At 40.8% G+C, this 13,439-nt stretch overlaps 1 protein-coding gene across 1 annotated transcript in view; it reads left to right on the forward strand.

Moving 5' to 3' along the window:
- Nucleotides 1-12,997, forward strand: part of SLC16A14 (solute carrier family 16 member 14) — a 77,703-nt gene extending 64,706 nt beyond the window's left edge. Inside the window, exon 7 of the mRNA XM_075861248.1 lies at nt 7,416-12,997. Coding sequence (XP_075717363.1) covers nt 7,416-7,567 — 152 coding nt within the window. The 3' untranslated portion in view covers nt 7,568-12,997. The remainder of the gene's footprint in view (nt 1-7,415) is intronic.
- The last annotated feature ends 442 nt before the right edge of the window (nt 12,998-13,439 follow it).

Below are 13,439 nucleotides of genomic sequence, written 5' to 3' on the forward strand. Positions count from 1 at the left end.
AGCAAAGTGTTAAAAGGCTATGTACGTCTTTGAAATCTTTTTTTTTTTTAAATAAAAATGTCTATCCGTGTGTTTGGTGCAACTTTCTAAATAGTTATTATTAAAAATGATTTTTACTTTTTGAGATACAGCTGCTTTGTATTCTCTATACAGAGCAGCTGTATCTTGCGCTGAGACCTGAATCTATCTGGTCAGCGGCACTCTCGGGTTCAGTGTCAGCGGGTCTTGCATGTCTCTGACACGCAGAATTTAGCTGTTAGTTGTCACGTACTCCCTTCCTGTGGCTCCCTCCAGGACGTCGATAGTCACTCGCTCAGGCGTTGCCCGGCCTGGCAGACTGAGGCAGTCTGCAGCCAATAGGAGCTCAGCAGCGTCAGGCCAATCAAAGCCTGGCTGATGTTCCTGAGCTCCCGCCCTCTCCTTATTTAGTTCAGCCTGGGGTAGTAGGCCTTTGCCTGTAATTAGAGTTTCCTAGCTTGGTGCTGTCCCTTGTTTCGGACTCCCCTGAGCGACTTGCATTTTTACACTTTTGTGACCCCTGACCCCGGCTGGACTCCTGACTTTTCTTTGCCTTCTTACTTTTGTTTTTTTTCCCGCACTCTCCCGGTTTGACCCTGCCTGCCTGACTCCGCATTCGCGCCCGGGTCCGTGGCGCAATTGCTCTGCCTCTCCCTCCGTGTCCTTCCCAGTTGACCCTTTGTTATTTCGTACTGTCTCTGTCTTATCCGTTTGTCAGTTTCACTTGTACTAGTATAGGGAACGCCGCCCAGTTGTGCGCCGTAGTTTAGGTCGGGTCGTACAAGTAGGTAGGGACAGAGGTTTGGGAAGAACAAGGACCTCACTGTTTACCGTGTATTTGTTTGTGACATTAGTAATCACATCTAAGTATATATCGACAACAGGTTGATCCTTTGTGTCAGAAACACGCATGACCCGCTGTCGCTGAATCCGTAAGTGCCGCTGACCAGGCAGATTCAGGTCATAGCGCAAGATACAGCTGCTCTGTATACAGGATACAAAGCAGCTGTATCTCAAAAAGTAAAAATAATTTTTAATAAAAAGTATTTAGAAAGTTGCTCCAAACACACTAAAACATTGTAAAGTCTACATACACAGCGCTTTGGTTGATCAAAACCCACATGCTTTAGGTATGTAATTTTTTCTGGCGTACATACAAATGTTACATAGATACATAGTTACACAGGTTGAAAAAAAGACACAGGTCCATCAAGTTCAACCTATTCCCAGAGCAGTTTTACATCATTCATTTCTACGTTTTTTATAACCCTCAATGTAATTTGTCATTACATAAGCATCTAGCCCTTTTTTTAATGCTGACATATTATTTGCCATTACTACCTCTTGGGGTAGGGCATTCCATGTATTTTGTGAAATTAAACATATTTCTAATATTTTTTTTTTTTTAAAGTGTTGCATAGTTTTAAAGATGTACAATGCATTCGGAAAGTCTTCTGACCCTTTACATTTTTTCACATTTTATGTTAAGGTCTTGCAGTAAAATAAAAATATATATAATTTTGCCCATCATTCTGCACTCAATACCCCATAATGACAAAGTGAAAACAGAAGGTCAGTAATCTTTTATAATTTATTGAAAAGGAAAAACTAAAATATTGCATTGACATAAGTATTCAGACACTTTACTCAGGACTTAGTTGAAGCACCTTTGGCAGCGATAACAGCCTCCAGTCTTCTTGGGTATGATGCCACAAGGCTTGCACACCTGGATTTGGGGATTTTCTGCCATTCTTCTCTGCAGATCCTCTCTAGGGCTTTCAGGTTGGATGGGGACCGTCGGTGGACAGACATTTTCAGGTCTCTCCAGAGATGTTCGATTGGGATCAAGTCAGGGCTCTAGCTGGGCCACTCAAGGGCATTCGGAAAGTGTATGCTTGGTGCTTGGGTCATTGTCTTGTTGGAAAGTGAACCTTCGGCCCAGTCTTCGGTCCAGAGCACTCTGGATCCAGTTTTCAGTAAGAATATCTCTGTACTTTGCTCCATTCATCTTTCCCTCAACCCTGACCATTCTCTCTGTATCAGCCGCTGAAAAACTGTCACCATCATTCTTCACTGTAGGGATGGTATTGGACAGGTGATTAGCAGTGCCTGGTTTCCTCCAGACATGACGCTTAGAATTGAGGGCAAAAACTTAAATCTTGGTTTTATCAGACCACAGAATCTTGTTTCTCAGTGTCTGAGAGTCGTTTAGGGGCTTTTTTGCAAACTCCAGGCGATCTTTCATGTGTCTTTCATTGAGGAGAGGCTACTTTCTGGCCGCTCTGCCATAAATCCCAGATAGGTGGAGTTCTGCAGTGATGGTTGGCCTTCTGGAAGTTTCTCCCATCTGCTCACAGGATCTTTGGAGCTCAGCCAGAGTGACAATTGAGTTCTTGGTCACCCCTCTTACCAAGGCCCTTCTTTCCCCCTCGATTACTTAGTTTGGTGGTGTGGCCAGCATGGGGAAGAGTCCTGGTTGTTCCAAACGTCTTCCATTTAAGAATCATGGAGGCCACTGTGCTTTTGGGAACTTTTAGTGTAGCAGACATTTTTTTGTGCCCTTCTCCAGATCTCTGCCTCCAAACAATCCTGTCTCTGAGCTCTACAGGCAGTTCTTTCCTCCTCATGACTTGGTTTTTGCTCTGATATTCATTGTCAACTGTGAGACCATATATGGACAGGGGTGTGTCTTTCCAAATCATTTCCAATCAAGGTGTAGAAACATTTCAAAGATGATCTAGAGAAATGGAAGGCCCCCAGAGCTTAATTTCAAGTGTCATGAATACTTATGTCCATGCAAAATTTGAGGTTTTCATTTTTAACAAATTTGCAAAAATTTCTAAAATTCTATATTGACATTGTCATTATGGAGTATTGAGTGCAGAATGACAGGGAAACATAACAAAATGTGAAATAAATGAAAGGGTCTGACGACTTTCCGAATGCACTGTAGACTCAATGTATCCACTATACATAGAAGCTGCATATCATCGGTTTCAGCCAAATCCATCAGTGTACTGGACTGATGTCTTGGCTGCGAGCGGCTCCTGTGTACTTCTGACAGCGTGTCTAGCCCTATTAGCGCCAGTTTTATTCCATTCAATGTACACTACCGTTCAAAAGTTTAGGGTCACTTAGAAATTTCCTTATTTTTTAAAGAAAAGCACAGTTTTTTTCAATGAAGATAACATTAACTTAATCAGAAATACACTCTATACATTGTTAATGTGCTAAATGACTATTCTAGCAGCAAACGTCTGGTTTTTAATGCAATATCTACATAGGTGTATAGAGACCCATTTCCAGCAACCATCACTCCAGTGTTCTAATGGTACATTGTGTTTGCTAACTGTTAGAAGGCTAATGGATGATTAGAAAACACTTGAAAACCCTTGTGCAATTATGTTAGCACCGCTGTAAACAGTTTTGCTGTTTAGAGGAGCTATAAAACTGACCTTCCTTTGAGCTAGTTGAGAATCTGGAGCATTACATTTGTGGGTTCGATTAAACTCACAAAATGGCTAGAAAAAGAGAGCTTTCATGTGAAACTCGACAGTCTATTCTTGTTCTTAGAAATGAAGACTATTCCATGCGAGAAATTGCCAAGAAACTGAAGATTTCCTACAACGGTGTGTACTACTCCCTTCAGAGGACAGCACACACAGGCTCTAACCAGAGTAGAAAGAGAAGTGGGAGGCCCCGCTGCACAACTGAGCAACAAGACAAGTACATTAAAGTCTCTAGTTTGAGAAATAGACGCCTCACAGGTCCTCAACTGGCAGCTTCATTAAATAGTACCCGCAAAACGCCAGTGTCAACGTCTACAGTGAAGAGGCGACTCCGGGATGCTGGCTTTCAGGGCAGAGTGGCAAAGAAAAAGCCATATCTGAGACTGGCTAATAAAAGGAAAAGATTAATATGGGCAAAAGCACACAGACATTGGACAGAGGAAGATTGGAAAAAAGGGTTATGGACAGACGAATCGAAGTTTGAGGTGTTTGGATCACACAGAAGAACATTTGTGAGACGCAGAACAACTGAAAAGATGCTGGAAGAGTGCCTGATGCCATCTGTTAAGCATGGTGGAGGTAATGTGATGGTCTGGGGTTGCTTTGGTGCTGGTAAAGTGGGAGATTTGTACAAGGTAAAAGGGATTTTGAATAAGGAAGGCTATCACTCCATTTTGCAACGCCATGCCATACCCTGTGGACAGCGCTTGATTGGAGCCAATCTCATCCTACAACAGGACAATGACCCAAAGCACACCTCCAAATTATGCAAGAACTATTTAGGGAAGAAGCAGGCAGCTGGTATTCTATCTGTAATGGAGTGGCCAGCGCAGTCACCAGATCTCAACCCCATAGAGCTGTTGTGGGAGCAGCTTGACCGTATGGTACGCAAGAAGTGCCCATCAAGCCAATCCAACTTGTAGGAGGGGCTTCTGGAAGCATGGGGTGAAATTTCTCCCGATTACCTCAGCAAATTAACAGTTAGAATGCCAAAGGTCTGCAATGCTGTAATTGCTGCAATTGGAGCATTCTTTGACGAAAGCAAAGTTTGAAGGAGAAAATTATTTCAAATAAAAATCATTATTTCTAACCTTGTCAATGTCTTGACTATTTTCTAGTCATTTTGCAACTCCTTTGATAAATATAAGTGCGAGTTTTCATGGAAAACACAAAATTGTCTAGGTGACCCCAAACTTTTGAACGGTAGTGTATATGCATTAATACTATTACTGCTGCCTACGTACATCACTTTACATTTATCAACATTACATTTCAGCTTCCACCTTCTTGCCCAGGTAAGTCTTTCTGTAATATTTTACAATCAAGCTGAGTTTTAAGTATCCTACAATATTTTGTATCATCAGCAAAAGCTGACACTTTACTCTCAATTCCATCCACAAAGTAATTAATTAAAAATAACTGGGCCTAATGCTAATTTTACATCTGTGTTGTCAATAATGTGTTTCTGTCCTGTCTTTGACAAAGTTGACAGTGTCGGACCCATCACACAATGACTATTAACAGTGCTCGACAGACCCCATTGACTTAAAATGGGGTCCATTGGATTCTGTAGTGGTGTCCATCATTTTGATGGGAAGAATAGCGCTGTATCCTATGCTATTCAAATATATAAGGAATCTGCGACAGAGGCTCGTAACGGAGCTCTGATGCAGATGTGAACAGAGCCTTACACAGATACTTGTGGTACCCCAATGCTGACTTCAGCCAGTTTTGAGTGTGTTATATTTATAACAACTCTTTGTGCAAGATTAAGACTGGCGTTTTATATACCGGTCTTAATCTAATGTGCTTTGGAGTAAAAATTTGCCAAATTTATTTAGTGGTGCCCCCTTCAGTACATACAGGCGCATACCCCTAAAGCTGATCCTGCACTTATACTTTCTAGCGGTTTGCACACTCATTTTATACAGATTTTGTAGAATAATTGCTGCTTCACTGGATGCTTTTTATTTAAACGAGTTATCCGCTTTCGACAATGTTTTTTTCCTAGAAATTCTTTCTGATGATAAGTTGATTACAGGGATTCCTGCTCCTCGGACTCCCAGAGATCAGCTGCAATCTGCATTGAAAGTGTTCAATTCCCCTGCAGTGCCACAACAGTGCAAATAAAGCATTACATGGTTCCTATTAAAATCCATGGACTGTCCATTTAATGCACGGACAGGTTTTGTCTCCCAAAGAGGGAGACCCTCTTTGTAGCCACTCTCTGCTATGGCTAATTGATAGGGCCCCTAAATGACAGACCACCCTCAATAAACTCAGAATTCCCTAATAGTGTGTTTGAAAACGATTTGTCTAAGCCAGACAATCCCTTCAGATATTGTTCAAGAATTTATCAAGCACTTTTAGGCTTTTCCCCTTTAAAAACACCTATAGATTTGAGCAATAAATTACCATCCACTTGAACATAGTTGTAAAATCTCCGTGTGTATGCGAGAGATCAGCTGATTTGTGTTCTATGATGAAAGACGTTTTGCAAGGGATTCAGCCACTAACCCTATTAAGTTATTATTTAGTAAAATTTAGACCAGTCAGCAATCGAGCTCCCGGCACAGCCTTTAATTAGAAGCTGTAGGAAAGGAAATCTGAATGAGAGAATAAGTTATAGTGAATCAAGGTCAGCTACAATCTGGAGACATGATGCCTCAGTGCAGTGCACCACGGTTTCATGGGTACCTGCAGACACTAATCAATTGATTGGTATTAGTATCCTAGGTTATGAATACTGGTGCACCATATAAGCGGTGCAACAGTCTCTTTCCTAGTGCAGCGTGTGCCAAATTCAGAGTTCATGCCCTGTGATGGATCAGCTATAGGCTTAAAAACATAAGAATTATTTCCAACTCAGACTTTAATGGCTGTTTCACCTAGTGAGGTGGCTGCAAGAGCTGCTCAGTCACGTGCCCATCTCACCTGGGGAAACGAGGATCATATCACTCCAGTTCTTGATATAGGTGCGTGTCCTAGAGCTGGGACCCGCATCTTTCAGACATTTTTGGCATATCAAGTGGATATGCTATAAAAGTCTATGTTGGGAATAACCCTATAAACCTAATAAATAATTGCAGCACCCTTAGCAACAAGAGCTGCAACCAGATGTTTTTCAGGGATTTTCTGAGCTGTTGAGATAACATAAGTAGAAAAGCCTATATGGCTCCTGAAATGCAGCTTACATTTCCCATTATGCCTCTTGTTTTGCGGGGGGAGGGCAGAGTCTTATTACACTGCACTTTCTCTGCTCTGAGCCCTATGTAAGGGCAGCAAGTAAACTTCTGTCTCATAACTCCCACTGCTGAGTCTCTGCGTAACCTATGTCATGCAGCTTCAGCCTGTCTCCTCTGCTAGTGATAGATTTCTCACGGTCAGCTCTTAGAAGCAGGAGGCAGCGGAGAGCAGTGTGAAGCAGTAACACATAGAAATACACTGGAGATTGTGCACACAGCACAGACAGCTAGTGTAACAGTTAGTGTGAATCAGGGAAGTATAATAACTCTTCAGCTAATCATTGTATGATTCTGGTCCCTTAGATAGGGCAGAAATATTCTCTGCAGTATAAACCTCTGCAGTATAACAACATTCTAGTGGTTTATAGAGTCCTAAACATGCCCCTCTCAAAACTGTCCGTTTTTAGTATTTTGGCTAAAAAGTATTCCAGCATGTGCTGTATATAAATTACTAGAGGGGAGTACTGAGGGGAGTCCAGGTATACTGACCTCGGTTTCATCTGAGACTGTGCAGGATTCCGTTGGACTCCTCTCATTATAGGGAGGTTTGTTTGGGCTGGAATTATTGCTGTAATAAATCTGAGTTAAGGTATAATTTTTAATTATAATCATTTAATTTTGACTTTTAATTTGTCGTCTTTAGGCTGGATTTTTGACATCACACAGAAATACGACTACTCTTTCTATGTGTGTGGCTTTCTCTACATGCTGGGAATTATTTGTTTGCTGCTGGAGCCTTGTCTACAACCAAAAGAGAAAAATCATGAAAAACCTGTTGAAAACCACGAAGTCTGAAAGTCAATATGGCCGATACCATTGTTGATGATACTACGCCAAGTTGATTAGAAAAGCAACAGGAAATCCGTGGCTTTCTAGCTGATGTAAGACCAGTGCCTCTCATATCTGTAGTTCTAGAAGAGCTGTAAATCCACCACATGCCATATTATGTCTTACGTCTTGGTTTTACACGGGATAATGTGGACATTATGAATATGAAGTGTTCAGTGCACTTATAAACTTCTACCGACTATTCAGACATTCAGAAAGCTATTGTTATATGCAGATATTTGCAGTCTAAGCCAAATCTTTTAGAACTGTAAGATCCTCCCAGAACCTAAAGGGAGCAGATCACTGGGTCGAAAGACAAGTGTGGGTATTTATCATTAGGATAAGCCTGGGTTATACAATGTGGGGTAGAGAGAATTACTGTTTGCAAAACATATTTTATATGATAATGGGCACATTTTTACTGCTAAGATATTGTCTCATTAATCATTGTTGGCTGTTATGAAACTCCTCACATTCCACAATGAAACTGGATTCCGTTTCTGACAATGATTTCATATGAGAGTGCTTGCACTGAGCATATATGAGATAGAAAAGCACAATGTGAAAATCACATACAGCGTAATTCTGCTATTAGGATGCAGTCCCACGCGGCAGATTTTGTTGAATACCGTATTTTTTGGACTATAAGACACACCCAGGTTTTAGACAACAAAATCTTGGAGAAAAAAAATAGTTTTTGCTTTGTAAAAGTAGTAAAAAATAATTTGTTCTGTTTCACCACATTCTGAGAGCCATTTTTTGGTACATACGATATTTTATCTCTTTTTATTTCATTCCTTTTTTTTATTTTTTACATTGTGCTTGGGGAAAATATATTTTTTTAATTTTTAATATTTTTTTACACATTTTATTAGTTCCCCTAGAGGACTTGAACCAGCGATCATTAGATCACTGGTACAATACACTGCAATACATGGATGAGTTACAGAAACTCGCTGTTTCCGTAAATCCCATAGTAGTGAATGGCAGTTACAGAAGCAGCGTAGCATGCTACGCTGTTTCCGTAACTACTATTCAGTTTTGTTGGAGTTACGGAAACAGCGTAGCTCAGCGAGTTACGCTGTTTTCGTAACTCAACCATGTACGCTATTTTCGGCGCTACCATGTTTCTGGAAACAGGCTGTTTCCATAACTCCCGACCACCTAACCAGGAAATGGCCGGGAAAAAGCGGCGCAAGTAAGATAGAACGGAGTTTAGGTGGCCCCGTTCTAGAGATCGGTGCGGGTTCCAGAGGTGGGACCCGCATCTATCTGACATTTATGACATATCCTGTGGATATGTCATAAATGTCCCTCATGGGAAAACCCTATAAATGCCACGGTCGCTATTGTCCGCTAAATTTAACTAGTTAAACGGGCAGGAACAGCGCCATGGCTGTTCCTGGCCATTAGAGCAGCGTAAGCCCGCTCTGCTCTAAACATCATCCTCTCCCCGCTCCATGATGTGCCGGCACATCATGGGTCAGGAAGGAGTTAAGCAAGAAGCAGTCAGGGGGCCCGACGCTGGCGGGTCCCTTGACTGCCAACTATAAGACGCAGGGACATTTTAGGGATTTATTCTTGCTAAAAACTGCGTCTTATAGTCCGAAAAATACGGTACTTTTTTGCAGAGATCCTGCACCTGCTGCAGAAACAACCCAATTGTATACATACTTTGTCTATATATACATACATGCATATATATGTGTAGACCCTGTGTGTGTGTGTGTGTGTGTGTGTGTGTGTGTGTGTGTATATATATATATATATAGATATATATTCTTTCAAAATCGTGCAGGTTGCCCTTGGAAACTAACCGCAATTTAGCTATAATTGTTATCAGGCATAACACAACAGCTCTGTTCAGCTGTGTCTGAGCTCCCAGAATTCACTCTGGTATCAGTAAGCCAATTGATTTCTAGATTTAGCTTTTTATTTGAACAGAAAATAAAACATGTAAATTAAGCAAAGTATTTACAAAGTGACTTAATTTGATATGCAGCTTTATACTGTGATATGTTGTAAAATGTCATCAATTTGTAGAAACTGTTACCTGTCGTCTCCGCTCACATGTCTGTTTTAATATATACATAAATTGCTTATAAAATAATATTCCTCCTGCAAATGTGTGATTAAAATAACAACTGGCTGTTACCATTCCCCATACACACTGACACTGTCCAATTATTGCTGACAGTTTAAGACTATATAGGGCCACACTCCGTTAACAAAGGCATTTTAAGGCTGCGTTCACATCTCCGTCAGACCTCCGTTCCGTTGGAACGGAGCCCTGACTGACTCCGTTCCGACTGAAAATTTTCGATGGAACAGCGGAACGGAGCCCTGGCGCAGATGTGAATGCAGCTTTAACACCCAGTTGTCAGTTTATTCATACATTTCCAGAAGGAATAACAGGAATGGTTCAACACAGGGTTCTAAGACAAGATGCTCCAGTATTGTTATTTTAATGCAAGTATTTTCTAAAACAAACATGTCCGGAGAGCTGATGGATTCTCTTTAAATCAGACCCACCAGAACGAAATTAAAAATGTCCATTAGTGTACAGGCCTAAATCCTGAGCGGCATTACTGAGAGATTCTGATGAGACGTGCTGTCATCAGACCTTGTGTGGATCCAAAACAGTCCTATCTAGCTTAAATAGTGAGAAATATATGTGTTTCACAACTGGATTGTCAATTAAAGGGCCTTTTATATAATTTTTTTCTGGTAGATATATTTTAAAAGGGTTGTCTTAGGAGAGACATTCAGTGGCGTAATGGTTGCGGTCGCAAGGGGTGCGACCGCTTCCCAGCCCGGAGGCAAAGGGGGCCCACATTGAGCCTTCCCCGAATCCCATCAGGCTGCCACATCATGTCGTCTGTGCATACAAGGTCCTGCAACGCAGCACACAACGTCCTAATAATACGTTCTAAAGCTGCCCCAGCATCAGGACTTCGTATGCACCGCAGCACAGACCGGGCCTGATGTAGTAACCTGAGGGGATCCGGGACGGGTCCTCTTTGGACAACAAAAGACGGACGAGCGGTGAGTAAAGGCTTTTTTTTTTTTTAATTCATATGTCTGGGGGAGGGTCTGATGTTGGGGTGCTGGGCAGGGGCCACGCAGTCCCTGTTTACACCCCTGGAGACATTCATAGCATATCACTAGGATGTGTCAGTAAATGGTTCAGGACCAAGCTATTTTGAGCCTACAGGACCAGACATGTTTACCCATTTTTTTCACGCATTAGTTAAGCGGCTTTAACTTTTTTCTTCCATTAATGCAGGTTTCTTTTCTTATCATTTTTATACACATAGTTTTTTTTTGGTTTTTCTTAGCAGTTTTAGGCTTATATTTTTTAAAAATATATATATTTAATACTTTTCGCCATATTTTTTCTGCTAATAATATAGTGTTACCGTAAAATAGACTTTTTATTTTAGATCGTCATTGTCTACCCTAAATTTTTATATATTACATATCTATATTAGGGTAATTTGTCAAGGCTAGCATTACGACAATGATTGGTGGGAGGAGAGCTTTTATAGTTGGGTATTTTATGTGTATTTTTTATTTCATTTATTTTTGCTTTTTCTTTTCTTTTTTGTTATTACGGTCTGTCCCTCAAAGGTCAGTTAAGGCTATGTTCACATCTGCGTCAGGGCTCCGTTCCGTCTCAGCTTTCCGTCAGAATGTAGCCCTGACTGACACAAACTGAAACCATAGTTTTCCGTTTCCATCACGATTGATTTCAATGGTGATGGATACGGTGCCAATGGTTTCAGTTTGTCTCCATTGTGCAAGGGTTCTGTCGTTTTGACAGGATGAATATCGTAGTTGACTACATATACTATGGCGCAGCCTTTAAAGACCTGGACCATCCGCCGTATACATACAGCAGGCAGTCGTTAACCGATTAATGTCCAATTGGTTGAGGACCCATCACTGTGACATCTGCCACTGATCACTAGAATGCTTAGCTTAGCTTTCGCTGCATGGCTGGTCATTGAATATAATGGGCCAACCATGTGGCTTCCAAAAAAAGCTCAGCAGAGGCAACAGGGGATGAAGTGGCATAGCACTTTCCCAGAGCTGCTGCCACTTTGTTCTAACAATCGGCAGATGTCACAGTGGTCAAACCCCTACTGATCGGACATTGAAGGCATATCTTCCACCTCTTGAACACTGAGACAACCCCTTAAAACACTGGAGCACCTGTTCAATATGTGTCTACCAATGACATGTACAAATCTTACTGCTGGGTCAGTGTAGAACACATTCAATGGTGCTGATTTCAAGCAATGCAATTATTCCCATAATAAGGGCTTGTCTTATAATTGTGTTGAATTGTGTCAATCACTGGATGTAATACTTTTAATGGGACATGATACATGTATAGAAAAATGCAACCAAAAACTAAAAGCTTAAGTAATAATATTTTAAAATTAGTAGTTATTTTCAATAAAGAAACGATGTTACAATTTCTAACAAATACTGTGAAATCTAGCATCTGGATGGTCAAATTTGAGGAATTGTTTTGCTCATTGATCAGACCAAGTGACCAGAACCCTTAGATCTTAGTTAAAATACATTACTCAGTTATTGTCTGTGAGGGTCCAGGTTTTTTTGTTAAAAAATAAACCGAACCAGGATTGGCTATCCAAATTAATATTTGTGCAGTAATGTCATACAAACGTCAGAGAGCGATACATGGGGTCCCTACTCCATGTATTGCCATATGATGCCTCTGTGCAGGACCTTATTATGGAGGTACAGATGTAGCCGTCTTTACCTTGACTTGTAATGCATTAAATAAACAATGGCTAGATCCCTTATCTTGACTTTTTCAATGGCTTTTGTTGTGTGATATCACGCTGCAGCAAGTTATCAGAATCAAGTTAAAGATGGCTACATCCGTATTCTCCCCTAGAATCAATGAGACATATGAAGGTACACTATGATCGTGTAGCCAATATATGGCTGTGTACATTAGTCCTTACTATCAGCGGTTACATTGGATACAATGGTCATGGCCTTTAAATTCATAAGAACAACAGATGATGAATATGTTGTTTATGAGCACAGAGACCTCCAGTGTTTGCCATTAGAAGACATCTAGTTGGCCACCGTGACATCAATGTTTTTATTAATTTATAACAGAAAAAAATATGTATTTTAGTTTTCCAAAGAATGAATTGATTGAGATATCATTGTGCAAACCCAACTAGTTTCTGAAATGTTCGAGACTGTTCTTGTATTTGCTTATGATATGACATAACAGACACATTACTCTTCTAATAGGGTACTTCAGATAATACTTAATTCTTGTTAAAAAATCTACTAAACAACTTATTAAAGACAAAAAACTGGATGATAAAAGGCAAAAGCTGGCCATAATTGTGTGTGTCGTGTCATATTTGATGGGTGCTTAGTGTCTCCTTCCTGTTCTCTCAGCCATTGGGGCCCCACATACTGGATAGAAACAGAGATCTTACATTTCAGCAGTAGCACATTCACAGTGGAACCTGTCATCCAATTTCCTTGAGAGATTTGGCGTCATCACTCACAGATTTTTCTAACTTGTTTCTAATCTTCTTGTGTGATGACATGCACTTCTGATGATTGAGAGTTCTCATTATCTCCCCCACCCCCTTAGGCAATTTCTGCAAAACCATATTCTCAACTGATCATCCGAGGAAGCCAGCCAATGGGATTATGTATTAACAGGAGTTGTCTTACTTCTCTAACCCCTGGTGATCGTCTATTATCACTGGGGAAGACACTTCTGGTCAGACATTTTCCCTTCAGCCAGTATAAGGAAAAAAATCGGGGAAATCCA

Source organism: Rhinoderma darwinii, chromosome 4 (genome assembly GCF_050947455.1).
Source record: "Rhinoderma darwinii isolate aRhiDar2 chromosome 4, aRhiDar2.hap1, whole genome shotgun sequence".
Classification (NCBI taxonomy): Eukaryota; Metazoa; Chordata; class Amphibia; order Anura; family Rhinodermatidae; genus Rhinoderma; species Rhinoderma darwinii.